Consider the following 27,371-nt stretch of genomic DNA (forward strand, 5'->3'; position numbering starts at 1 on the left):
GCTCGTCAATTTATACGTCTAGGCTCATTGACCAGGTTGCACCAGTCTCAAGAGGTTTCCAGATTCCATGGCATCTAACAAAACATCACTCACTCGCTTGGATTTACTAATAAAGAAAATTAATAAACCACAGTGCCCCAGTATTCTACAGGTCCAAAACGGTATAGAGTCTTCGGATCATACTGATCTATAAAAAAGAAAATTTAAAATTAAACTACAACAGCTGGAGACAAGACGATCGACTCGGTTCGATTCTAACTGATGACAAACAAAACTCTTCATGATCTAGAAATGAAACTCAATGCATCTTCAAACTGGATTGATCACTTCAAAATGTACATTCTCACTCGTCATCTTCGTCCCCCTGGACCGCACCAGCATTGAGGGCGTTCAATCGTTCGATGAGCCTAGCCTTCCTCTCTTCATAAGAAAGTTTCTTCAAATTGTACCTATTAAGCAAACCGGTATCAGTTAAAAGCAGAAAATGAAAGGATGTGTAGTAAGGGCGAATATTTCTAAATTTTTTTTCTGAAGATTTTTTAGAGAATCATAAGGATGTGCTTGTACCTCTTATGCTCTGTTGGAGCCGGCTTGTTTGATTTCACCATAGTGGGATCTGCACGAATGGCGGCATGGACTTTCTTGTAAAGGCCTTCCATTTCATCAGGATCAATACCCCTCTTGATGTACTCGCTAAAATGAGATTGGTACTTCTCAGGCTCATCTTCCATAAGCATCTGGAGATTTCCGAGATAAATTAGATGGTTACAGATTAACTCAACGAAATTAGCGGTAATCCAACAACTTAAAAAAACTAGTTCCTGATAAAATGATAGATCCCTTTTGATGAAATTTTGTAGAGAATATCTCAATAATAAACAAACAACTCACCGCCCTAGTAATCATAGTAATGCAGACACGAAGCAAGATGACAAGATACTATTATGTCTTTGCATACAGAACAAAATATTAACAATTAAATTATATAACAGACTAGACAACTTTAAAACCATCTTAAATTCTATGAAGGATAGATTATTCAGGTATCCCCATATCAACCTTCAACTATGAGGGAAATAGGCAGTAAAATCTGCCCATTTAGAGTTGGATTGGAGCCGGATGGTTCTGTCAAAAGATTTCTCAATTCTACAAAAATTACAGAACAACAACACAGGACGAAAAAAGAGAGAGAACTCTTGTAGTCTTACTCTCATGTATGAAGCAACATGGCCACCAAAGACGTAGTTCCTGTGAACCTCCGCATCGAGCTGCTTTTCGTCCTTCTTAAAGCCAGCAAACCTCTTGTCACTGTGAGGAATGTCAAGACCACCATCCAACGCTCCCTGAAGTTGTAAACAGTAACACGATAAGCCAAAAGAGTTAATAAGGCTTCTAAAATTCAGACGATTAACCAGTCATCAAATCATGAAAATCCGTTATTGACTTACATACAGTGATCTACATAAAAATATATATATATGCCGGTTATGTTTTATTTTTTTTTATTGAGCTATTTTTTTCTGATGAAATTTGTTTCGTTCCCTTTTGCTTAATCTAGATACCGAAACATCAATTTCCAGAGAGCTTCTACTTTCATTTCAGGGGAATCTAAACATAACATAAATTCTCATAATTGCTTTTGATGATACACGTAAATGTCAGACCTACCACTAAGGACTCAAGTAAACAAAGAGCACAAGTCAGAAAGACACGAACCTTAAGAGCGCCGAACACACGATTTCCAGTGGTGGTCCTGACAAGACCAACATCAAGAAGAGCACGGAAAGGCCTCCTAGTTTCTGCTGGTTCAACAGAGAAGTCCTCACCAGTAGCCTGCCAACAAGAGAAAATATCAGTGGGCAGAGGAGAATATTAAAGCTTTCCGATACATAAAATTATCATGCAAAGTTTCATACCTCTACATTACCCTCGTATTCCTCGTCCATTTCAAGCTTTTTTAACACACGTCGAGCCAAGAGAAGTCCAGTACAATAAGCTGATATTACAGTAAAAGCATTAAAAAGACAATAGCACAAGCAGGCATAAGAGTAAAATAGAATAACAAAAAGGAAAAGATAAGAAATTTAAGGTAGCAAGTACCAGCAGCGTAATTAGTAAGCCCGACTTCAAGCCCATAACGTGGCAATTCATGGGAATAAGCAGCTGCGAGGACCAAATCACCACAGATGCTTGCAGAGATTATTTGTGCAACAATATCCTTGTTAGTCTAATTGCAACTTATTAAGGATAATCAGTTGGGTTTGCAAATACAAGTGAAGCTATTCAGCGAAAAAACAATATGGACAGGATACAAATCTGACAACAAATCGATATTTTGGCGTAGCGTATTTGTTCTTGTCCTGACTAATAAGACGAATCCTTGCTCGGTAATCCGTCTTTCCCTCTGGAATAGGAAGCAAAAAAAAAAAAAAAAATGTAATTTACAACATTAACCTAAATAACAAAAATACTGCTAGAAACAAGTAAATTTAAATAATAACCTCTCCTTCTCTTGTACTTCACTTGAAAACGCTTGAAGTAAGCCTTAGTCTTCTGGGTTTTGACAAAAACCTAGAATGCAGATAAGTAATTGAGTAAACATTCCACAGAAAATCACAGATTTCAAATAAATCACACAGATTACTTAAAAAAAAAAAGGGAGCAAAACATCAAATTTAACAGTAAATGTCTCCTACAAACAACAGAATCACATAAATATTCTTTTTTTAGAGGGAATAGAACACATGAAGTAGAAAATTATTCAAAAAAAATAAACTATAAGATCCAATATCGACAAACTAAACCGCATAGAAAAAAACCGTAAGCCCCTCTAAGTCCAAATGTTCGTTAATAAGCGAGATCGATTTAAAATCCTACCTAAACAGTTTAAAAACCCTAACTACAGGTGTATTTCGAATAAATGAAACACGAATCATACATAACCTACAAGCTCAGATTACTGAGGAGTCAAAGAGAAACCCTAGAATAGAAATCGACCCCAAATTCGGGATTGAAACGGAGAGAAAAGTGTTCTCGTACCATTTCGCTCCTCCTCTAGGGCTCGGTCGCCCCCAAGCTCCCGCGAAGGCGATGGCGAAATTGGAGGAAAAGGGTTTTTCGGGCGATAAGCTCGATTCGGTTTACAAACCCTAAGGGTGAAATCGACGGCTGTGATTGCTTATCCTGAGTGGACGGTTCCGATTTAACGCGATCGGTTCGGTTTGATCTGAATCGGACCCGGATCCCCTCTGATTTGATCCAATCGCGCACGCTACATACACAGTAGCTCTATTCGTTTCATTTATTTTTTTAAAAATAAAATTAGTTGGAAATGTGAATCTACTAGAATTCAAATTTGAAACTGCAGGTGCACTCTCATTCATCTTTTAATTTCTTAAAAGTAATTTGATATTTTAATTTGGATGTTAAATTTTTTAATAGTAGTTATATAGTTATATAGTTATTCAATTTAGTAAATAAGTTTAAGATAGTTTTCAAATAGTTTTTTTCAAAATTTTATTTTAAATTTTTTAAAAATTATAAAGTGTAATGAAACTTTGGGAAAAAAATGTTGTTGTTCGAGCCCAATAGTGAGGATCAGATTGATGAAGTAGCATTTCTCTTTCCGAGCATAGCAATGTAATTTATTTTTTTTTTTAAATTCAATAAAAATACATATAATATTCACTATTAAAAAAAAAAATTCTGCTATGTATCCACTAAGGCCGGCAAATGAGCGAACCGGCTCGTGTTTGGCTTGCATTTGGCTCGATATTTGGCTAGCTCGAGCTCGACTCGAAATTAAATGAGTCGAGCTTGAACAGAAAATAAAACTTGAAATATATTTGAAGCCGAACTTGAGTATTACTGAGCACGCTCAAATTGGGCTCGAAAAGTTTGAATATATATATAGTTTCTGGACACTTTTAATAGTTTAGATCAATTTTAACTGTTTCGATCATCGATTTAGAATTCCCATTATCTAAAACGACTTAAGAGGATGAAGATCTTTATCCTCTTAAAAAGAATAGTAATTGAATTCTATATATATAATATAATAATATATAATATGTATATTAATTATATGTACATAGAGTTTAGGTTATTGGACATATATTTGTTGGCCTACAAAGCCAAACTAGCAAAATTCTATTCTAATTACTTTATCTTTTTCTCTTTCACTTGCTAGCAGTGTCGTTTTTTCTAAATTATTTTTTTTTAATATTATAATACCGTATTTGATGTATTTATTTTATTTGTTGAACTATTATATATATTTTTGCATCAAATTTTAAATAATATTTATAAAAATTAAAGTATAAATTGCATGATTTAAGATTTCAAGTGGTTCATTTTAGATTCAAACTTGCTCCACTCGAAATTAGGTTCGTTCGAACTCGGCTCCAATTAATTCTAAGCCAAACTTGAGCATAAATTAAAATTAAAATTAATCTTAAATTAAACTTGAGCTGATGTAAGCTTGATCTCAGGTCGACATTTTAGAGAAGTCGAAGGTATCAAAACTCGGAAAAGCGATGTTCTACAATCGCCTATGCCACGAAGCTCGTCCAAGTACAATGAACCTTAAATTTTATGCTATTACGTGAATTTACCAAATATTTTGCTGACTCCCTTTATCTCTTCCTCAAAAATGGAGAGGTTTTAGCCCTCGAAAAAGTCCACTCTCCTCCTCTCTCTCTCTCTCTCTCTCTCTCTCTCTCTCTCTCTCCACCACGATCGCCATGGCCTCTCTCTCCGCCCCCGTCGCCTCCTCCTACTCCTCCCAATCCCGATCCCGATCCCGATCGATCCATGAAACCCTTTCCCCTCGATCTCCGCACTCCTCTCCCCTCGCCGCTCGATACCTAGGGCGTAAACCCTCGCCAATCGGGGGTGGTAGGATCGCCGCCTCCGCTCCGACTCCTCGCTACGAGGTCGTGTGCAAGGCCGTCTCCGTGAAGCCCCCCACGGAGATCGAGGGGCTCAACATCGCCGAGGATGTCACTCAGGTATCGGAGAGATCGTTTCCTCCTCGTTGTTCGATTTGTTAACCGATTTCTCCCTTTTAAGTAGGAATTTTAGATGGATTAGAGTAGTTTGAACTAATCCGTATCGATTCGCCTATGTGGCTCATCGAAGTTGTTATGCTTGTTGCTTATTGGGCACCATATAATCCATAGTGAGCTAATTTTCTTTTTTTTTTTATTTGACTCGCTTGTCTCCATTTTAGCTGGATAAGAGAAGTTCTTTTTAGTAGATAATTCAATTTTGATCGATTGGAAAATGTACGATTTCACCACTGCAGTTGCAACCTGAAACACGTCATTTTATACACCGGCAAAAATGCTACAAAAAACAGTAAGGGTAGGTGCTATAATCAAATTTTTTTGAAGTTCAGGCACTTATTGCAAATAATATGCAGCTAGTTAGTGGAATTAGAACTTTTAATAAAGTTTACATACCTTGTCCAAACTATGACATAGTACAGGTACGGTCTAAGATCTGTGTTTTTTTTGTTTTTTCTTTTTTACTAATCAATCTACGTAACATGGATAACATTTTGCTACTTGTTCTGCTATCTGGCTTATGTTCCACCTTCAAGAAACTTCACAATCAATCAAGTAATGAATTCAGGATCTGTTTTTGAAGTGCAAATGAATGGAACATGTGGAACTCATTACCTTTTGCTTCTTTATGCTTTGGTGCTGCATAATAAATTAACTATGTATTTAGCTGTTTCATTACAGCTTATTGGGAAGACACCAATGGTATACTTGAACAACATTGTAAAGGGCTGTTCAGCAAATATTGCAGCAAAACTTGAGATTATGGAGCCTTGCTGTAGTGTGAAAGATAGGTAAAGGTTCCATGAAGTTTCATTGCTTCATTCCAACTGACAGGAACTGATTCTTTGTATATGAACTTGCTTTCAGGATAGGTTACAGTATGATAGCTGATGCCGAAGAAAGGGGTGTTATAACCCCTGGAAAGGTAGCTGAAAAGATCTACAAATATTTTCATTAGTTCTGTTGTAGTACTTTTAAGAACTCATCTGGGAGATTTATGGGTATGGTAATTTAATTTGCCTTAATTTGCCTTATGTGCTCTCCCTTCACAAAATAATGGCTTGCATAACATTGACGCCATCGTATATTACTTTGTTCTGAATATCTAAAATGTTATAGATAAAGACAGTTTCTTCACCCGTCTAAGCTTGTTGGCTTAGCTTTAATTATCCTTCATTCATTATTTGACCAGTTGTGTGGGTTTCGTCAGCTTTACTCTGTTGGTTCAATTGTAGCTCAAGAGATAGCCATTGTTATACGTATTGATCCTTGCTTATTGGTGTTCAACAGAGTATATTGGTGGAACCAACAAGTGGAAATACCGGCATTGGCCTTGCCTTTATTGCAGCTGCTAAAGGCTACAAATTGATCCTAACAATGCCTGCATCGATGAGTATGGAAAGAAGAGTTCTATTAAAAGCTTTTGGAGCAGAACTTGTGCTTACAGACTCCGCAAAAGGCATGAAAGGAGCAGTTGATAAGGCAGTAGAGATTTTGAACAAGACGCCCAATGCCTACATGCTTCAACAGTTCGAAAACTCTGCAAATCCAAAGGTAGTAGAAGATCTCCATTGTCTTACCTTTACTGCATGTCCCCTCTGAATGTTTCTTCTTATTTTTTCTATCTGGTCTCCTTTTTCTGATTCAGATACATTATCAAACTACTGGTCCAGAAATCTGGGAAGATACCAAAGGAAAGGTAGATATTTTTGTTGCTGGGATTGGAACTGGTGGAACAATAACTGGTGTTGGGCGTTTTCTGAAGAAACAAAATCCTAACATTAAGGTGCCTTTGCCTCTTCTTATAGCAAATTTTGTGTTATATGGTTTCTTATTTCATATCCTTCGTGCTTATATTGCTTTTTAGTTACTCAGATTATCGGCATCGAGCCTTCTGAAAGCAATATACTCTCGGGCGGGAAGCCTGGTATGTACTAAAATCAAATTTTGCTTGCCTGTTTGTCCATCTTTTCTCTTTCCTTATGCTTACTTTTATAATCAGGTCCACACAAGATTCAAGGCATCGGGGCAGGCTTTGTGCCAAGGAACTTAGATCTTGAAGTACTTGATGAAGTTATTGAGGTTCGACTATGTCTATTTTTTCACTAATTATTTTCTATAGCATAATTTAGGTCGTCGGTTGGATATCAATCTATAATGAGTCTATATTGGAATCATGATGACTTGATGTTTACCCATTTTGTTGTTAAAATATTTCATTAGCACTAGCAAGCTCTCCTAACTGCAACTTGTAAACTGCGAGATTGGAGCACAAGTTTTCTTTGGTAGTTTCTCTATTGTTCCATTTCATATTCTGCATGTAAGATGCACTCGCGATGTGTTACAAGTTGGCTGTCTGTTGCTGCTTTTGCCAATTTAACGTCTTGGTAACTATATAATCCTGAAACTTGGTTATATCTGGTTAGTGAGTGATTATATTATTCTCCATTCTGCTTTTCTCCTTGTGAGGCTGTATACAACACTATGAGGTTCTATAGTGTTTGGTGCATCTTCTCGGTGATTGTTCAACTAAATAGGAACCTAACCAAGCTACCTTACATTCCTTCCACCCGGCTGTGGATTTGGACTCACAATGTTGTCGTCTTATTTTATCTTGCTTACTATATTTCAGATATCGAGTGATGAGGCTGTAGAGACAGCGAAGCAATTGGCTCTTCAGGAAGGCTTGCTGGTAAGTGATAAACAAAGACTGCTTCTGATTGATGTTGCATTCTATTGTTTGGTTATAGTTTATTGTAATTGCGAAATCCTTTGTCAAATGAAGTTCCTGTTTGCATGCTACATTTGCTGGTTAAGTAGAAATCTCAAACATATGTTACAGTGTACTATAGAAATGGCATATCTCTGTTTTGATAGCAGTTTTCCTTATGTCTACTGTGGTAGCTAAAGCAACTCATGAACATTCTGTGTGACTGCACCCGTATCTTTGAATTTGATAAGCATGCTGAAGCTCAAGCTTTATGAAGTTTATGTGGTGAAACATCAAACTTAACATGGAGCATAGTTTATAATTTTTATAGTCAACATTACAATCTTTTAAATGAGGTTGGTAGTACTGTGGTTATTGTTCTCCATAACATAGTCATTGTTCCCATAACATATTGAGAAGGTACATCCATGGAGACGAGTGTTATCAAGTGCAAATACGTCAAGGGCAAATACATATGTAACCTTTAATTATGCAATATTCATATTAAGATGTTTGCCTGTTGATTTCACATCGGTTGCATGCAGGTTGGAATTTCTTCAGGGGCGGCAGCAGCAGCTGCTATGAAGGTTGGAAAGAGACCTGAAAATGCCGGGAAACTAATTGCGGTATGTGAATAATTACAAACCTTCTTTAGAATACAATGAGTTAGGGGAGTTTTGCTTCGACCATGTAGGCATGAGAAAGCACACATTAGGTTTAGCGTAAAAAGCATAGGTTAGACATCAATTAGTACTTTGTCACAAGGTTTTAAGTGCTGTGGCATGGGATCGTGCCAGAAATTTGTTGGCACAGTACGGCACGATGCGTGCCGGGCCTTCCCGATGCGTGTTGGTCACAAAAAATACATGTGTACCAACACATGATAGCATGATATATTTATTTTCTTTAGCAACAAAATATTATAACTGTTTATTATGTATCTTTATCAAATCTTTTGAACTTTATTGAGAAAATTATTCATTAATTTAAAAAATAGAAGGTTTTGAATTGTGCCATTGGCACGGGGGCTTTATCGCGCCGATATTTTATTAACACAGTACGGCACGGTGGATACAACTCGTGCTGATGGGCACTTAAATCCTTGCTTTGCTATACTCTATTTGACCAATCAAGAGATTAGTGAGTTGCGTTATGCCAACTTAACATCTAGATTGTTCGGAAAAGGCTGCAAGAGATCAAGGTTGGAAATTCCATGTAGCTTCCACTTCTTTCCGATCATTTCGAATGTATTAGGATTTTTGAACCCTGCTCTCCCGCCTGTGAACTTCCATGGGAATGATTTGTTAGCGAACTCATCCAGCATCTCTCTTTTGACAAGATAAATTATTTTATGTAAATCTGGATGCATGTTCTATAGCTATTTCATTCTCCCTAGTTCACAGACATGATTTTTGTCATGCGCACACCGATATACACAGAAGCACACACTTGCAATGCATTGTCCACTATAAAAGTTAGCTCAAGATTTTTAATAGAACACTGTTGATCTCGAGATTAGGGAAATTTTGCAGCTTCTCGATAGAGCATGAACATTGTGCAGATTCATGTAGGATTAATGTTGATAACTTGGCAAAAATGTGCGTGCTTGCATACTCCTCTCTTCTCTTTATTCCAAAATTACTTTTGGATTGGTTTCAGGTTGTGTTTCCGAGCTTTGGTGAGAGGTACCTTTCCTCTGTCCTCTTTCAGTCGATACGTGATGAATGCGAGAAGATGCAACCCGAGCCATGATACTTGCTTTCCCATACAATTCCGCACGGAATCTGTCCTCCAGATTTTCCATTTTTCCGCAAATGTAATTGAATGCAACCACTGCTTGTTCAATAAATAAAAAGTCTGGCAGATCGTCTGTTTGTGATCTTTAACCCAGTTGCTGTGATAACTTTTAAAAGAAAAATCATGATGAAACTAATATTAAACCATTGTGTCCCTCTTTTCGAGGAAGCATGTCATTTGTTGCAATCTTTTCTAACCCACTCACTGAGCTAGTATATATTTGTTGTTTTTTTTATTATTATTTTCGGTAGTTTATTGTATTTTTTTCTCCTTTTGACGTTGAAAGAGTGATCATGTAAGTGGTTTTTCTTTACATTATTCTTTTTTTTAGGAAAAGATAACACGCTATCTGTTTTATTTATTAGAATGATTAATTAGGCTACAGGATAAGACAACAAAAGCCTCGAACAGTGTGGGTAAAAAAAAAAAAAAGCTATAGTTTATGATAATGCTATTTTGCTGAGAGAAGTTGTTCCTACAAGTTTATCAACTGCTTGATCTTATAGACCCCTAGTAGGGTCTGACTGCTTGATCTTATAGACCCCTAGTAGGGTCTGACTGAATCTTTCTAAAGATAACATCATTTGTCTGACTACTGACGGACTGTCCCTAGAGCAAATGACAAAGGACTTGGTAGTTGGTACCCGAAACTTAAGTTCGAATCCTAATCGATTCATATTTCTAGCTAAGTTTATTTTTAAATGAAATAAACGAAGCGGGTAGCGGGCTACTTATTTCTCCAAAAAAAGATAACATCATTTGTTACCTCCCAAGTTACCTATATTATTAATCCAGTCAGTGATAGTTTGCAGTGGCTCCGATCCGTTCCTTGGCATCCATCTATCCCGCATAAAGTTCCTTTACGTTACTCTTGAAAAAAAAAAAAAAAAAAAAGCATGTTAGCACGAAGCAAATCAGTTGCTCGGAACCCAAAAAAGGGGGAAAAAAAAGTTTTGAGTCGCTAATTTGAGATAACTTGAACTAAATATGCAACATTTGGTAGGAAGCAAAGGAGAAGCTTTAATTATGCACCGTCAGAATCTAACAATTTTCAAACGTGCTTCCCGTGTCGAGGAAAAGCTGCAATATTACTTATACCCACATTGGCTTTACTCCGTGAAAGAGACTTGAAAAGTTTGGTAATAGTAATGTAGTTACTTTTTTGAGAATATTCTCTACGTGGCATCCATGTTCTTCTGTTTTTTTAATGTTCATGTTCTGAAATCGTTGGATTAAAAGTATAAGATAAGATTAAAAAAATAGACAATTTTAGCGTGTTCAAATATGCTAATTTATTAAGTCGTTGGACTAAAAGTATAAGATAAGATTAAAAAAATAGACGATTTCAGCGTGTTCAAATCTGCCAATTTATTAAGTCGTTGGACTGAAAGTATGAGATAAGATTAAAAAAAATAGACGGTTTCCGCGTGTTCAAACGTGCCAATCTACTAGGTCGCACTAATCTCTCATTAAAATTTTGAAAAAGCATTTTACGTTTATCTGGCTCTACTTTTACTTTTTTTTGAAACAACTGTAGTCTCTGGTAAAACATTTACGAAAAGACAAAAAGTGGAAGTAGGAATTCCTCAAGTGCTTGAGGAATTCCAACTAAAGCTCTAAAGCTTCTACTATAGTGAGAAGCATAATTTTTTTAAAAAACTTTTAGAATTAAATTCTTAATTTGCTCCTCCTGATTCGAATTCTAATTTTGAAAGAAATTACTAATAATAATACCAGTTAAATAATATGTTATCAAACAGGACGACGCCAAAGCCAAACATAGCGTTAAGAATATAAGCAAACCCATGCCCCAAAGTGCTAATGCTTGCTATCATAGACTTACTCTACTAGCTCAAGTAGGTAGGGTGGTCCTAAACAAACCTCATCAACTAAAATAATACACCACAACACAAGGGCCGAAAACATGGTTTGGTTAGCCCATTCTACACATTTTACTATACAATTACTAAAATTAGGGTTACTTTTGACCAGGTCAAATCAATTCCAACTCAACCCACGGATTTCCCGCCCAATGTTTTTGGTACTGTACTGACCGTTCCTAGTATAAGCGGCAAAATGTTTTGTAATTAGTATCTAAGGTTTCAAATTCGAATCTAATTGATTCATATTTTCAACTAAATTTATTTTTTAAAAAATAAACGAAACGGATAGCACACTATCTCTCTCTTAAAAGAAAAAGTTTTTGGTACTGTATTAACCACCGGCATCAAATTGATATCCGTTTGATGATGGAATGCACATGATCAGAATATAACTATCCTCAGTTCAATAAAAAACATAATGATGGAGAATAAAAGGTGCAATTAATAATGTACTATATAAATAAACCCATGCATGTGTATAACCTATTAGGCTATTACCCCATGTGAGTAAATTGCGCTAGTGGTCCCTAAACTTCCCTATTTGAAAGTCGAAATAAGTTATCTGGAAAAAAAAAGAAGAAGAAATAAAGATGGTTGAATGCATGCGGTTATAAGAAAAAATTTGAATTTTGCTTTTTTAAAGATCTTGATATCTATAATTTAATATAATAATATATTTTATCTACGAAATAATTTATTTTATTAAAAAAATGACTTGCTATTTAATCATATTTTTCATCTATAAAATATATAAACTTCTTAAGTAAATTATAAAAATAAACTGAACAAAATATTTATGCATCTAAATAAGGCCTCGGTTGAGTGTCATTCTGGTTAGCTTGTAGTTAAGCTCAAGACACCGATCGAGACGGCGAGACCTCAAAAGGTTTGGGAATTATCCAATTGACCCTGGTTCGTTTGTACATGCGGGTATAATGATTTTTCTAGGCCCTGATCTATCTAATCCTTTTAAGGGCCGTTTGGTTCAAGATTTGTGATATTCTAAAAAATAATATATTTATATATTATGAACAATATATTACCAACTTATTAATCCACATGGATGAGAGATTATTAAAAGCTAGTATATTCTTATTAGTGGATTACTAATGATTTTAATAATGAGAATATCTCATAATCAATAATAATATACTATTCATACCATCTAGGAATCTATAGTGATTCTACTATTTTACTAACGTCTTTTACAACTATGCATCTTGAGTTGAAAAATGACGATTTGAATATTTTTAATAGAAAATATGAAAAATTATCGGAGTATTATAAACCGTGAACCAACCGAATCCAATCTAAAATATAATACAATTTTTAACTACTGAAAGTACGTACTATAACTGAATAGACAGTAAAATTATAAATGCATGGTACATAAATATACAGATACACCAGATAGAGGTTGAAACTAATTTTCACTAAGATTAAGTTTTTTTTTTTTCGTTGAGAAATGATAGCGTGTTATTCATTACATCATTTCTTTAGAAATGAACTTGAATGTAAATATAAAGTAATTAGGCTTCGAACTTGATACTTGAGTATCAATCATTAAGTTTTTTACCACTTGCGTTGGTGACAGTAAAAAAACTAAACACTTTCAAGAGTTTATAATCTCCAAATATTAAAAGTTACAAGCAAAGATACAGAAACTGTGGATTGTACGCACTGATCAACTATCCCAAAGCTAAGTTGAATCTATTTCAGTCCTTTCCTCCTCTTCTCTCCAACATCTGCACCGTCAGTGTATGATGTGGGAATCGAGTCTGCCCCACTTATTCCGATATTAATTTTGGATCGTAAATATTGACCAATTATTTCAAAAGTATATACTGGCAGAAAAAATGCACTTATCACACTTAAGAGATCAACCACACTGCTCACAAACTTCAACCTGACTCAGCCCACTCGAACGTTGAGTTTGTTATTAGATCTCTTGTCATTAAGTCTATTATGAACTGTAACTCTACTCAACTTATCAGACTCAATTTAATTCAATTTATTAATCCCTGAGAGGAACTAGGGCGGCTGATCTTTATCGGTCTGCTATACCTATAATGCGTGATGATAAAACATGTGGTCGGTGTGTTTCGATGTTGATTCTGAAATTTGTGGTTGGTGCATGGTCCATTTAATCGAGTCCTCAAGTTGTTATATACATATATAAATAGTACCCAGTTGGGGCTAATCAATGTTTTAGTAAGCGTTAATGAGAAGAGAATTGATAATTATTTAACTCGATCGAGGCTTTCCCACGGGAACATTTATATACTTCTCAATCCATCAAATACTGTGCTAACATATATTATTGTTTGGTACGTAGCAGATCCATTAAAATTAAGTACTTCAGTTTTTCGGATTTAAATATATACATCCACTAACGTGTCAAATTTGATTTAAGAACGTTTTGTCAGATTCAGTGAGATTTTTATAGTACAGATAGTGTAGGTGTTCAAATCAAACAGATTCGTTCACGTTCACATTTCCAACATAACCTGTAGAGTTATCTAATTTATATACTTCAAACTAAATCGATTTGAAGATAATTTTGCAACAATACAACTTAGGCTCTGTTTGGTATTAAGAGCTATCTAAAGATGTATTGCTGATTTTTCTAGTTGGATCATAGAAATTGTATCGTAATTAATTGAATTATTTTGATTTATACAACACGATATTCTTTATGAAAATTAACAAATAAACTATTTTTCATCGCATTTTCCTATCATATGTAACACACTCTTTCCGCAATTAATCTCAAACAAAATCTCGCTCCTAAAAGAAAAAACATAGCAGTTTCTACTAACTTTGCAATTAATAATATGATAATGGACATATTAAATCAACCGTTTACGCGTTGACTCAGGTCATAGCTCAACCAATATGTATTTGTTTGATTTGTTCGTCACCCACATCTAGAGAAATTAACTAATGCTCAATACATACTTTGTACGTGACTTTTATACCATGTTTAGTGTATGAAAATTAAGGCGACCCAATATTTTATTCTAGTCATTGGTGGAGCTCCAACTACTTTGTGCATGAGACTCTATATATATATATGCGTTGCTCTCTTCGCAGCCACTATATATATATATATATATATCCAACTCTTCTCCTGCATCTCTCTAAATTGACACTACTCTCTCTCTCTCTCTCTAGCTGTATACAACAAATACTTGTTGCATGGCATTCGATTGCATGGCCACTAAAAGCTTTTTCTCACATACGAAGTAAATGATCCAATGTTGCAATAGCATGGCTGTGTCCGATTTAAATGGATCAGATACTTGGAGTAGTAACTGATGATGTTCTTTTCATGCATGTGTGTAGTAGATCGACATGGTGGTCGAAGGGCACGGTGGCGGTGGTGACGGGGGCGAACAAAGGGATTGGTTTTGCGATTGTCAAGAGGCTCGCGGAGCTCGGGCTCACGGTGGTCCTCACTGCTCGAGACGTCGAGAAAGGGAAGGCGGCTGTCGAGTCCCTGAAAGCCCAAGGTCTCGACGTTGCCTTCTGCCGCTTGGATGTTGCTGAACCCTCGTCGATCCAAGCCTTCGCGTCGTGGCTGCGCCAAACCTTTGGAGGGCTGGACATTCTTGTGAGTAGCCTCTCTCTCTCTCTCTCTATATATATATATCTCTCTAGTATGGACCGTAAGTGCTAACCAACTATTCTAAAAATACGTAATGATAGAAAAAACGCATCTATCGTACTTAAGAGCTCAACCACAGTATTTACGGATTTTGATATGGCTAAACCTATCTTGGACGTTAGGTTTTATTATTTGGTATCTTGTCGCTAGGTTTATTGTGGATCGCAACTTTACTCAACTTATTAGTTTTATAGGTTTATCATCGTGGGACAAAAAAATGAATTTATTTTAGATAATAATAGCCAACATATAGCACTAGCTAGCAACATTGTTACGACTGTGTCTAGGGCTAGTTTTCTTCTGATGGAGCTTCCGTAGAGACAGAACTGAAATCTTACTTCTGGTTGTACAGAATTTAGACTTTTTCATTCAAATCCATGCCTCTAGCCAAAATTTTTTCAGAAGTTAGGGCATAAGTACAAAAGCACCTAAAATGTACTTCTTTTTTTTTTTTTTTTTAACCATGTCAGGGACTTCTTGACTAGTATAGTTTGCAGCAAAATTGTTCTTTTGTATGCCTTTTATGTTACCATAATTTAAGAAAAATTTAGCATTCGTTTGGAATTGCGAAAAGATTGCGTTAATGCGGTGAGAAAGTACGATGAAAAAATATCCTTACGTAATATTGCATTTCTTATATCACGATGAGTTAATTACGATATATTTTCTGCGATCCCATCGGAGAATATAAAAGTATTTTTCTATATATTTTTATTCCAACTTTATTATATATAATAGCGTCGGATGGATCTTAATATCAAAGTAGGCCACAGTAGATTGGTAGTTGGCACAATCTCTAAGACATGTTTTATTGACTCCTAGTATATATATAATTTGTCTGTTTAGGTAAACAGAATCTAATTATGACTGAATTAGGTAATGCAAACTCAGAGAAAGTACGATCAGTCGCTTGTAGAATTATAATTTAGGACTGATTTTGATACCATGTTACGAGAAGTGGTCTTAAACCGCTCGGTTAAATGTGCTTTTTTGGTGCTCAAAGCTGAACAGCATTAGGACCAAAAAAGGAATTAGATTATGAATTTATTTGTTATACTTTGGTTGATCAAACATAACACTATTTACAGGTAAATAACGCGGGTGTCTCATTCAATGAGATCGACAGCAACTCGGTGCAGCACGCAGAAACCGTGATGCGTACAAACTTCTACGGACCGAAGCGACTGATCGAAGTGCTCCTCCCTTCGTTCCGTCGATCGAACGCCGCGAGCAGAATACTCAACATTAGCTCTCAGCTTGGCCTTCTGAATGTAAGTGATCTCCCCTTTCCATAGAATGTGGTAAGTAAATGTTGCTCTAGTAGGACTACCACATTCTCAATTGGAGATAAATCAAGTAATTTGACCTTTTATTTTTGACCATTGTTTCATGATAGCATCCTCATATCATCACTATATATAATTTTTGTAAAGCGACACTGATCAGAAAGTGCCGGAGCACACAATTCTTACAAGATCTGAACCCCATGAAGTTAGTTTGCTATTAATCAATCGTTGCTGACATAAAATTATGACTCGTGGTGGCTGCAGAAGCTCAGGAACAACACATGGAAAGCGCTTCTTGAGGATGAGGAGAGACTATCCGAAGCCGATATCGAGCAGATGGTGTCGCAGTTTCTTGACCAGGTGAAAGACGGGAGCTGGGAGGAGGGAGGGTGGCCGATGGTGTGGACGGATTACGCGGTGTCGAAGCTCGCGCTCAATGCCTACTCTAGGCTGCTGGCAAAGCAGCACGAGGGGCGCGCCCTCAGCGTGAACTGCTTCTGCCCCGGATTCACTCGCACCGCCATGACTCGCGGGCAGGGGAGTCGGACTGCTGAGGAGGCAGCAGACTTCGCTGCCATGCTCATGCTGCTTCCTCCTGATCAGTTGCCCACCGGAAAATTCTTTAAGTTGTCTACGCGTTCACCGTACTCGAAGTTGTAGGAATACTACATATTTGTGTCAAAAGCTGAAAAGCCAATTTAGATGTTCGAACAAGCGATAACCTTTAAATAAACTAAAACAATCTCAGCATTCATAGATAAAACTACTACCAACGAGTTTCTGTCTTAAGGCACACTGCATAGACAAACACATTTGTTTAGGCGAAGATACACAGTTTAAAGAAGAAATTAACAACATTTCCAAGCATTCGGAATTGAAAACCACATTCTTAATGATCTGTCTTAGGATTTCCATATTTAACTACAGGACCTGGTTTGGATTAGTAATATTAATGTTGTGTTAGATCTTATCGTTAACAGAAAACATCAAAACCGCACCATAAAAAAGCACTTTAAAAGATTGTAGAAAGAAAGCAACACTGCCTGCACTTGAAGAATTGTCATCAGCATTAAAATTAAGTACCTCAGAAATTCTGTAGGGATACAAGAGTAAACATATGGATGCATGGGTTAAACCCTCTAATGTTTGATATGGAAGATTATATAAATGGTGCCTCAAAAATTAGGAGAAGAACAAAATGCCACTTGGCGCAAAATGCTAATTGTCGAAACATGGAATAAAACACCTCATTGGTAGAGAACCTAAAAGAATTTGATCACATCTCTATCTTTGATTATTGGAAAGCACGTAGAATGTGTAAAATTCACTCAGTCGATGGAGAGCAAGGATTTGACGCGACGAACTACATGAGGAAGGGAACTTATGCTGTCGTCAATTGCTTGGTTTACACAGGTCTCCAAGTCGTTCATGGCATCAGTTTTGATCTTCTGGAGTTTAGCTTGTTCAAACTTGTCTTGGCATACCATCAAAGACCGATTCATCCGTTCCTGAAGGGGGGGGGAAAAATGAGGAATATTGACTCGATCAGTATAGAAACTGAATTCTTTCATACGAGCCAGGGCAAAGCATGTCTAATGGTCGCAAAAGCATGAAGCTCGCGAGTCATCACCCAAAAGAATGAACTAGAAAGATTCTTAAGACAAATAGTTGCATACACATGAAGAGAACATTGACTTTTCCAAGACTCCAATTGAGAATGTAAATCAGATATGATGCATTACATATTCGACATATTTGAGGCAAAGCCAACTTTCACCCATTTAAAATTTAGAAAGATAATACTGAATGCAAGTACCATCCATTTCAATGGACACATCGAAGTAAATACGAAACAATCTGTATAACAATTCTTCGAGAAATTTGAGTTCACAGTCGGGCAGCATATATCTCAACTTAGTAATGATCAATTACATCAGTTGTCTTGTCTAGTTTTTCTGCTGTTATGCAAGAAAGTTGCATACAGAAGTGGGTATTCTGATAAACAAGGACAATTATAAAGCAATCGGCAACAACCAACGCTAAAGTATGCATATCCTATAAAGTAAAGAAATAAAAGATAACTCCAAACATCCTTGCGAACACAAGGAAAGAAAAGATATGAATACCTGAAATTTGGCCATCTCAGTTTCGACAAGATTGTTGGCATTGAGCACCGGAACACTGCAGTGCTCCACGCAGTTATTTATATCGTCCTGTTTTCTCCTCCGGTCGAAACAATCATACGCACACTTGAAGTAGGCTTGCTACAAATAACCACACATATACCAATGAAACACGATTGCGCAACAACATGCCAATAAATCTTTCTACCAATCCCCATAATCACCTCTAGATTAATTTGATACAGCTAAAGCAGGAACAAGGTATAAGACATTAGCAAAAGAAGAAACAAGGTACAAGACATTTTGAAATAGACCCCTCAAGTAATTTTCTTCTGATTGCGCCTCCTCAGCTTGTGGTTCTTTTTATTTTAGTTATTTCCAGCACATAAACTGAAAATTTTGTAAAATGTGATAGTGATTTTGTTAAATTTAACTGTTTTGAACAACTTCTCAGCAGATGAAACTGCAAACTTCCTAATGGTTAACGGCTGACAACAAACAAAGCCATTAACTTTATCCAACCTCTGATACAACCATGCAAAATAACTCATATCAAAATCATATAAGGGGTGCCAAAAAAAAAAAAATCGAATTTGAGGGTCCATTCAAAAACCTCCAGACGTATTTACCCATTTTTTTTCATCAATACACAGAACACAGATGGTAACTGATCAAAATAACACATAATGGAGTTGATCAAATCACAAAAAGGAGTAATTTTTACGAATATTAGTTACCTGGAGAGTGAAGTTGACGTGGTCTTGGACGGATGAGAGTTGGCTCTGCGCCGCCACGTTCACCTCCTCGAGCTTCTTCCTGATTCGCTCCGTTACGATTCGCTCCTCCCCCGCCGCTACGTGATCCATCTTCGAATCGCAAAAACACTTCTCAACGATCGATCCCGAGGAGAACAAAGGGGTTTTTACTCCCTTGTTGCGTATCAATCTCTGTTTGTTTCCGTAGAGAAAGGGGAAAAGGGTAAAGCGGGGTTTTAGGGTTTTGAGGGTTTTTGTGGAGTAGCCACATGGGAGATAAATTTCCTAGACCCGTGCACCGCGACATCCTGGCCGTCCAAATCGGCCAATCCGATCCGTCTGATTTAACAATTAATAAGAAAAAGATTAACGGATTAACGGATTTACTAACATGCGTTGTGTAAATAAAAACAAGTATTGTGGGGTGGCATGTGAGAATTAATACGAGACGAGATAATAATAACTATCATCAAATAAAGTACCATTTTATTTATTTTAGTGCACTCGATTTTTAGAGAGAGAGAGAGAGAGAGAGAGAGAGAATGGAGTCGCCCGACCCGATATGCGGAGGAGTTCCCCCATTGGTCGCCTCCTTCGTCGACACCTTCGTTGACTACTGCGTTAGCGGCCTCTTCTTCCCCACTAACCCTAACCCTAACCCTAACGCTAACCCTAACCCTGATCCTCCCCCGACCCGTCTCCCCCCCGCTGCGCGCCTCGTCGCCATCGGGGACCTCCATGGTGACCTCCACAAGGCCCGCGAGGCCCTCTCCCTCGCCGGCCTCTCCGAGCCCTCCTCCTCCGCCGCCGGCGCCTCCCGGTGGTGCGGCGGCGCCACCGTCGCCGTCCAGGTCGGCGACGTGCTCGACCGCGGCGGCGACGAGATCCGCCTCCTCTACCTCCTCCACCGCCTCAAGCTCGACGCCGCGCGCCACGGCGGCGCCCTCCTCACCGTGCTCGGCAACCACGAGGTCATGAACGTCGCCGGCGACTTCCGCTACGCCACCCCGGCGGGGCTCGACGAGTTCGAGTCGTGGGCGCGGTGGTTCCGCGCGGGGCTCGCCATGAAGCGCCTCGTCCCCGACCTCCCCCCGCCTAGGGACCCCTTCAGGGGGGTCCCCAGATCCTTCCCCGGGATCAAGCCCGAGTTTTGGGAGGGTCTCACGGCCCGAATCGCCGCGCTCCGCCCCGAGGGCCCGATCTCGGCTCGGTTCCTCGCGGAGAACCACACGGTCCTCGTCGTCGGCGACTCGGTCTTCGTCCACGGGGGGCTCCTCGAGTCCCACGTCGAGCACGGGCTCGAGACGATCAACGAGGAGGTGAGGGAGTGGATCAGGGGTGCGCGGCCGAGGGCGCCGGCGCACGTGAGGGGGAGGGACGCGGTGGTGTGGCTGAGGAAGTTCTCGGAGGACGGCGAGGGCAAGGAGTGCGATTGCACGCATCTTAAAGACGTGCTGGGGAGGATCCCTGGGACGAGGAGGATGGTGATGGGGCACACGATACAGAAGCAGGGGATCACCGCGGCGTGCGGGGAACAGGCGGTGAGGATCGACGTGGGCCTGTCGAGGGGGTGCGGCGACGGGGCGCCGCAGGTGCTCGAGATCGGCAGCGGAGGCAATGCGGTTCGGGTATTGGCGACAGAGCCGGCGACGGTGGTGGGGAGGTGGGGAGTGAGGAGGAGGGAGGACGAGGTGGCGAAGGAGGGGCTTGCAATGCTGGTGAAGGAGAGTGGGACTGGGTTGAGAGAAGTGGAGGCAACAGCATAGATCATATTCATTGGTTTGGGGAATTTGGAGTAAACTTCATGGTAATGGTATTGGTATTTGAATAGTTCTTAGCTCTTTGATTTATTATGAATTTTATGATTGGTCTTTGTAATGTATATCTTTTATTATTTTAAGAAAAAAAAAACACATTTTTAAACGTAAATCTAATTAGAAATGTGAAGTAATTGGACTTTAAATTTGGGGCCTCAATGCTAATTATCAAGCTTTTTTTTATCACTTAGACGGTCGGTGTAATATTAGAATAATATTGAATACATGTAACATCTCAATGAAAGCTTAGCTGTTTTCATATTTCACGGTCTGTATATTACTGCTTTCATCTCTCAATATGACAATAGTACAAGAAAATAAGCTCATTTAGCAAGCTATGTGCGTAATATCACAGCCATTAAAAGGCATGAATAGCAATTGAAGTAGCATAGTGATTGTTATCTGAATTGTTGTCGCAAAATTACTATCAAATGATGAAAGAAAGATATTATACTATGTAAAATACTTGGTTGTAACTATGTACAGAAGACTCTAAGCCATTACCGTGTACAAAAACAAAGCAGATTGACTACAACCCTCTTAAACAGCACCATGATAACCTCTTCCTACATCTGTCTACAGTATGTTACAAACTATTATGAAGTATATCCTTCTTTCTTACTCCTCCAACCCCGTTCTACTTCTACAGCGACCGAAAAGGACTTTCGACAACATCTGAGAAACTTACTGTTCCATTAACAAGCAGCTGCTACTGGGCGAGCTGCCCACAACACACGGAATATCTCGAACTAGAACTTTTACTCTTCGCGACTCAATATTTTCCAATACCTCTAAACACTCCTGCAAATCTGAGTCGCTTGCTAAGATCACCCATTCTTCCTCATCGTCTCTGTACTTGAGCTGAAAAGTTCCATTTAACAATTTGAATCTCTTCGCTATTTCCTCGAGAAGTTGCTGGTAACCGCCGGACGGTAAGAATTTGAACCTCACCATGTCGTTCTTATATATAGCCTTTACGGTGATGGTAGGGCTGTTTTCGTTTAAAGATGCACTTTTGGGTTTTTTCTTGAAAGTCGGGTGGCTCGACGCGCTGCCGCTGGAAGAATCCGTCATGCTGGAGGAAGAAGGATTGCTGTGTTCCACAATCCCGTCGTCATTATAATCTATTTTGGAGGAAGAAGGATTGCTGTGTTCCACAATCCCGTCGTCATTATAATCTATTTTGTGAGGAACCTCGGGACAACCTATTTCTTTAGTAACATGTGAATCACTTAAGACACCTCCGGAAAATAGCGGCAATCTTGACATGCCTCCAGAATTTGCATACTGCAATATCCCTGAATCAGGAGGGGTAGTTCTGCAACTTTCTTCGCGGTTCTCCACAAGAAGACCAAATTCACCCTTTTCGTGGTCATTGTTGTGAGAGCAGTCGTGTTCCAATTTCAGAACCGAAAGTTCGGGTTCATTGTTGCGAGAAGAAGCTGCAAGCACGGAATCACAGCTTGGAGGTGCGATGGTTTTCAAGGGCGGGTTTTGAGTTGGGGAGACGGCGGCTACAAGGCATCCCGTGGCGGGGTCATACTTCAAAGATCCTTCGACTCCTTGGACCGAGTTTATAACTTTTTGTATTTTCTTAAGAGAGCGGTTTACCTTGTTTATTTTGCGGGAAGGCCATCTTGAGATACCATGTTGCCTGCATATCCGTTTCAGGGTAGTCGGACAAACTGCCAAAACAGTAATAAAGCTAATCAGTATTTTACTTCCCAGAAGTTTTATACATATATATCTTGCAAAATCATTCATACATATATTGTAAAACTAGACTAGAATACTATTAATAGCACTAAGTCATTAATGCTATTAAGTTTTCGGCTCTTGGATGAAACGATGTACGGTTAGAATGATAGTGGTCCTCTAAGGTTGAGTGGGTAGTTGATTGAATAGTATAATCTAACGGATGAAAATGGTCAACGAAGTAGATCTAACGGCAAAAAAATTGATAGCACCTTGTTGCTATTGATAGTATTATAGCCGAACTCTATATTGTATATCCCTATAATCATATGGGGAGAAGTTCCTTTTACATTAAATTAGTTTTTTCTGTGCATCATATATAACAGAACTCAAACTTTACAGGTATATAAATTCGTCAATAGATAATCTGCAAATAGCTCTATTTGTATGATCCGGATATTTTTTGAACAGTGCTAATAATCAGATTAGTCTAAGGACTTAGTTCCAGGTAAAGAGGATGATGATATGGTTAAATCCAAACAGCACTCACCACCAATGCTCTTTGCGGCGTCTTTCAGACTCCCAGAGAAGTATTGCTGAAGCACACTTAAGCTAATATTTTTCTCAGCTAAACTGCGTTTTTTCTCGGCATGTCTCATCAAGCTAGACTTTAACTGCAACAAAGAATCAACATTAATCACATGAAACTTACATAATAACCGTATGAAATAATAAAGTCAAGAAAGATGAACAACTCATAAGCAACTTTTATTATTGGGATTATAGTGGAGTTCTAACATAAACATTTGTGGAAAGCAAATTTCACTGCAAGAAAATACTCATTAAACAATAAGAACTTCACTACAAAGACACACCACCCTTTAAAGAGAGGGAGAAAATATAGGAACCAATATAGTAAACAGAGCTACTTATCAAGAAACTCGAGAAAAGAACAGGCTGTTACAACAAGAATGATCCATTGGGGTCGTTCTATTCTACAGAGGAGTTAAGTGCAGCCACTTGTCAAAATCCTAATAGTTGGAACTGGAAGAATCTAACTCCCTGGTATCTGAACAATCTCAAAATCCGAGTGCTCTCTCTCCCCTTCCTGGAAAACCTGGTCAAGTATCTAGAAATCTCAAATTCCAAGCTCTCTCTCTCTCTCTCTCTCTCTCTCTCTCCTTCCCAGAAACCCATGTTAAGTATCTGAACAATTTCAAATTTCAAGCTCACTCGCTCTCTCTCTCTCTCTCTCTCTCTCTCTCTCTCTCTCTCAAATTTTCCTCCCCGGAAACGCTGGTTAAGTATCTGAACAATCTCAAATTCCAAGCAACATGCAAACTTATACCTTTTCACATAAAGAAGGATGCAAAAGTTTAAAACAACTAAGGGTGAAATTAAAAGGATTTTAGAAAATCACCTTCTCAGGCTGTACATCTCCTCCTCGTTCATCAGGCGGAATATTCTGATCTTCGAAGGGAGTCTTTACTGCTGGGTCATATTTTCCCTTATGGATGTGGTCTTCATGGGCATCAATTCCAGCTAATTCAGCATCTGAGATAGTTCTCAAACTCCTACAAAGTTTCTGCATTGTGCTAGACAGGTTATTTAGTAAAAGCTGCTGCTCTTCACTACTTTTGTGATTAACTGGGAGAAAAAACTCCAATATATAATCATCATCACCGGTGTATGTACTCCTTAGCCTAATCGCCACAGCAGCCCCGAGATTGAATTTTCGAGCATGATGCGCAAGTGGGTATTCGCGAATATTACATGCTTTCACATCAGAGCAGAAAAAGGGCTGATTTGATTGAAGTGCTTTTCCAGCAATGCCCTTTCCTTTCTCGAGGCGGTGTTCAGCACAAGCATGAAGAAAACCCTGCATTTTCAGATCATTTACGTAACAGGCAGATTCTTGGATGCAGAGCATATTTTTGTTCCTCGAATCTGAATTAATTTGTCGACCATTAGCTTTAACGAAAACTTCTGAATTTCCAACATCAGAGGAAATAGGAATCCACGTTATTGCCAAAGGAAGCATGTGTGCATGGCAAACGACTCTAAGAATATCTAGTATTTCGGTGACTGCAGATTTCTGATTCTTTGTGAGGTTCTGCATATAAAAAAGTAACCAGATAAGAAGAGACAGCTCTAAATTTTCGAGCACTCAATGTTAAGGGAAACCCTTCTAACATCATAATCAAAGGGTATGGTTATTGGAAGTATTGACTATAGCAAATACTATAGATAATTTACCTGGAGAAGAGGTCGGGCTTTCACAGTCCGCAAGTTTACCTCCTGCAAGCATAAGAATATCACTGATGTGTTCAAGGAAACAGCACTAAAGTATGAAGTAAACACTTTGTCTGTTATGTTCTATAAATAACAATAAAGATGTGTATGAGTATTAACATGCATATGATTGTCTTTGTGTTTGCGACCATGGATTCTTAGAAAGACGCAGCTCCAACTAATACATAGAATGTCGAGTCTTCCAAGGATTTGACCAGGCGGCAAGGTCAGGGGATCAAACAATCTTAAAATCCAGGTTTTTGGGGCTTGTTTGGATGTATGAACAAATTGTTCAGCTTACATCTCTTTTTATTTATTATTATTTTTCTATATTTTTCTATATTTTTGGTCAAGGGGTATGTGGTAACTAGTTGGTCTGAATATGAAAGAATATCTAGAATCGCATAATATTTACAGCCTTTAACTAGTTTTCTTGGAATGTAATAAATCACCTCATAGGTGTAACATACAGAGTCCTGGGAATTTATGATTATGAGGACCTCGCAATGGATGAAACTCAAACTCCTAGGTTGCAATTACAAAAGAAAATCCCGATACTCAAACTCCTAGGTTGCAATTACAAAAGAAAATTCCGATACGGCATAATTTATCATCAATAACTTGTTCCGACCTCCCAAAAGACCCTTAGGGAAGGTATCCTTTACCGAATGATCTTATATTCTATACAAACTAGAATAAAAGGGGGCTGACGCCTGACGGTCTCTCGCAAGTGTAAGCCCAGTTATTTTACTTCTCTAAACGAAAGCTGTTGTACAAATATCTTGAGGAATACTGAGATAGAGAGACTAGAGCTGACCTCCAAAGCGTTACAAACACTGTCCATCTCCGCATCGAAATCAGGCTTCTCCGACATCGTCACGAGCTCCAGCACGGCGCAACACGAGCCTTCCTTAGAATCAAAAACCGGCATGGCTAGAGATCCGCGGACACGATGAGTGAGCGCATATTCCATCCTCAAGTACTCAAACCCATCATAATAGAGCACATTCGAGGTCCACTCCGGCATGCCGGACATAAATACCCTCCCGGGAAGCCCAGGGAACATGCCCGGTGCTTCCTTTGCTGAGAAAGTAAATTGTCTAGAAACTTCTCGATACCCAGCGAGAATCTGATCGAGCAGGAAGGGCTGCTCGCAGGTGCTCAACACGTGATTATCGCCTTGTTTGATCGGCATCCAAACTTGGGCGAGAATTCCGCCGCCTGATGATTTCTTAAACAACGACAGTGCCGTAAGCATCTTCTCAGGAAGCGAACCACCAGCTATAGTTCTAGGAACAGAGCTAGTATCCACAAATGGCGAATTCGCAGAAAGCCCGAAATGGGAATTACTCTTCTGGGGTCCCATATTATCCCTGCAGCCAGAATAAGCAGTGGAAGAGCTGTTCGCATTTCCGATAGCAACATCTCTACCTTGTACTGCAGAATCGGGCGAAGCAAAAGAGGGCCAAATTGCCGGTACATCCTGAGCTGCCGAGTAGGTCAGAGCTGAGAAGATCTGGTCGGCGATTGCAGGACTATAGATCTCCGAATAGCCGTCGTAGTTCATGAGAGCCGAGAAGGTGAATGGGTCCTCCAAAACCGGGCTCTCCATAGCCCCGCAATCCAAAGGCGTGAATCCCTCCATACTCTCTCTATCACGAAGGCGCAGCTGGTCGTGAGTTATTCATACAAAACTATGCAAAAACCGGAACTTGATTCATTTCGGCGATTCGACCGACGCGGGCATTCCATCGAACATGTCATCTACACAAGATGAGATCTTTACAACCGGAAACGATTCAAAAGCCAATCCGCACAATAAAAATCCCGCCTTTCTTCGCCCCAGCGCTCGAAAACCCACCAAATCCAACGCCACCGGCCCCAAAAACCAATCTTCACCCTAAAAAAAGAACAAAAAACCCAAAAAGCCGAATCTAAACCCCAAAATCTCGCTCCAAAAAGGCTCAGATTCAGGAAGCAGGATCCCCCCCGCAATATATCGGTCGATAAGGGCGGGAACAGCAACCCTAGCTGGAGAGAAGCGGCCCTTTTCGGCTTCTCCGGCCCGCAGCAGATCTCTGCTTCTCGTCGCCGTTTACGCTTTCGCCTTCGCGAAAATGTTCTTCCCTTGGAATTTCTAACAAAAATAAGAAATTTGGGGCCGGGGAGAGAGAGAGAGAGAGAGAGAGAGAGAGAGAAAGAGTAAACAAAAGTAGAGGGGGTAGAGCGAGAAAGGAGGGGGGTGGCTGTGCGTGTGCAGTAATTGCGAAGATGCACAGG

General features: G+C 38.9%; 6 protein-coding genes across 6 annotated transcripts; 3 read left to right on the forward strand and 3 right to left on the reverse strand.

The window, feature by feature from the left end:
• On the reverse strand, positions 10 to 3,166 carry LOC109723014 (60S ribosomal protein L5-like). The gene is made up of 9 exons (XM_020251215.1): positions 3,040 to 3,166; positions 2,502 to 2,571; positions 2,313 to 2,404; positions 2,101 to 2,227; positions 1,917 to 1,996; positions 1,717 to 1,833; positions 1,209 to 1,343; positions 568 to 737; positions 10 to 449 (listed from the first exon to the last, which is right to left on the reverse strand). Exons 1-9 carry the CDS (start codon positions 3,040 to 3,042, stop codon positions 344 to 346), a joined length of 900 nt encoding a protein of 299 aa, XP_020106804.1. The 5' UTR covers positions 3,043 to 3,166; the 3' UTR covers positions 10 to 343.
• LOC109723013 (cysteine synthase-like) lies at positions 4,646 to 9,744 on the forward strand. Its single transcript, XM_020251214.1, has 10 exons — positions 4,646 to 5,009; positions 5,748 to 5,857; positions 5,934 to 5,991; positions 6,357 to 6,620; positions 6,715 to 6,852; positions 6,942 to 6,993; positions 7,069 to 7,148; positions 7,699 to 7,758; positions 8,322 to 8,402; positions 9,436 to 9,744. Exons 1-10 carry the CDS (start codon positions 4,743 to 4,745, stop codon positions 9,526 to 9,528), a joined length of 1,203 nt encoding a protein of 400 aa, XP_020106803.1. The 5' UTR covers positions 4,646 to 4,742; the 3' UTR covers positions 9,529 to 9,744.
• Positions 11,823 to 17,336, forward strand: LOC109723589 ((+)-neomenthol dehydrogenase). Its single transcript, XM_020252022.1, is given in 4 exon segments — positions 11,823 to 11,857; positions 14,802 to 15,069; positions 16,212 to 16,394; positions 16,674 to 17,336. Coding segments are annotated over 4 exon segments (882 nt in total). The 3' UTR covers positions 17,070 to 17,336.
• Positions 17,459 to 19,508, reverse strand: LOC109723590 (protein FAM136A-like). Its single transcript, XM_020252023.1, has 3 exons — positions 19,270 to 19,508; positions 18,536 to 18,673; positions 17,459 to 17,917 (listed from the first exon to the last, which is right to left on the reverse strand). The coding sequence occupies exons 1-3, from the start codon at positions 19,396 to 19,398 to the stop codon at positions 17,738 to 17,740; spliced, it is 447 nt and encodes a 148-aa protein (XP_020107612.1). The 5' UTR covers positions 19,399 to 19,508; the 3' UTR covers positions 17,459 to 17,737.
• On the forward strand, positions 19,720 to 21,310 carry LOC109723588 (shewanella-like protein phosphatase 2). The gene has a single exon (XM_020252021.1). The coding sequence runs from the start codon at positions 19,830 to 19,832 to the stop codon at positions 21,051 to 21,053; it is 1,224 nt and encodes a 407-aa protein (XP_020107610.1). The 5' UTR covers positions 19,720 to 19,829; the 3' UTR covers positions 21,054 to 21,310.
• On the reverse strand, positions 21,526 to 27,349 carry LOC109723612 (protein NLP2-like). The gene is made up of 5 exons (XM_020252050.1): positions 25,909 to 27,349; positions 25,056 to 25,097; positions 24,220 to 24,912; positions 23,350 to 23,473; positions 21,526 to 22,789 (listed from the first exon to the last, which is right to left on the reverse strand). Exons 1-5 carry the CDS (start codon positions 26,734 to 26,736, stop codon positions 21,789 to 21,791), a joined length of 2,688 nt encoding a protein of 895 aa, XP_020107639.1. The 5' UTR covers positions 26,737 to 27,349; the 3' UTR covers positions 21,526 to 21,788.

Source organism: Ananas comosus, linkage group 17 (genome assembly GCF_001540865.1).
Source record: "Ananas comosus cultivar F153 linkage group 17, ASM154086v1, whole genome shotgun sequence".
Classification (NCBI taxonomy): Eukaryota; Viridiplantae; Streptophyta; class Magnoliopsida; order Poales; family Bromeliaceae; genus Ananas; species Ananas comosus.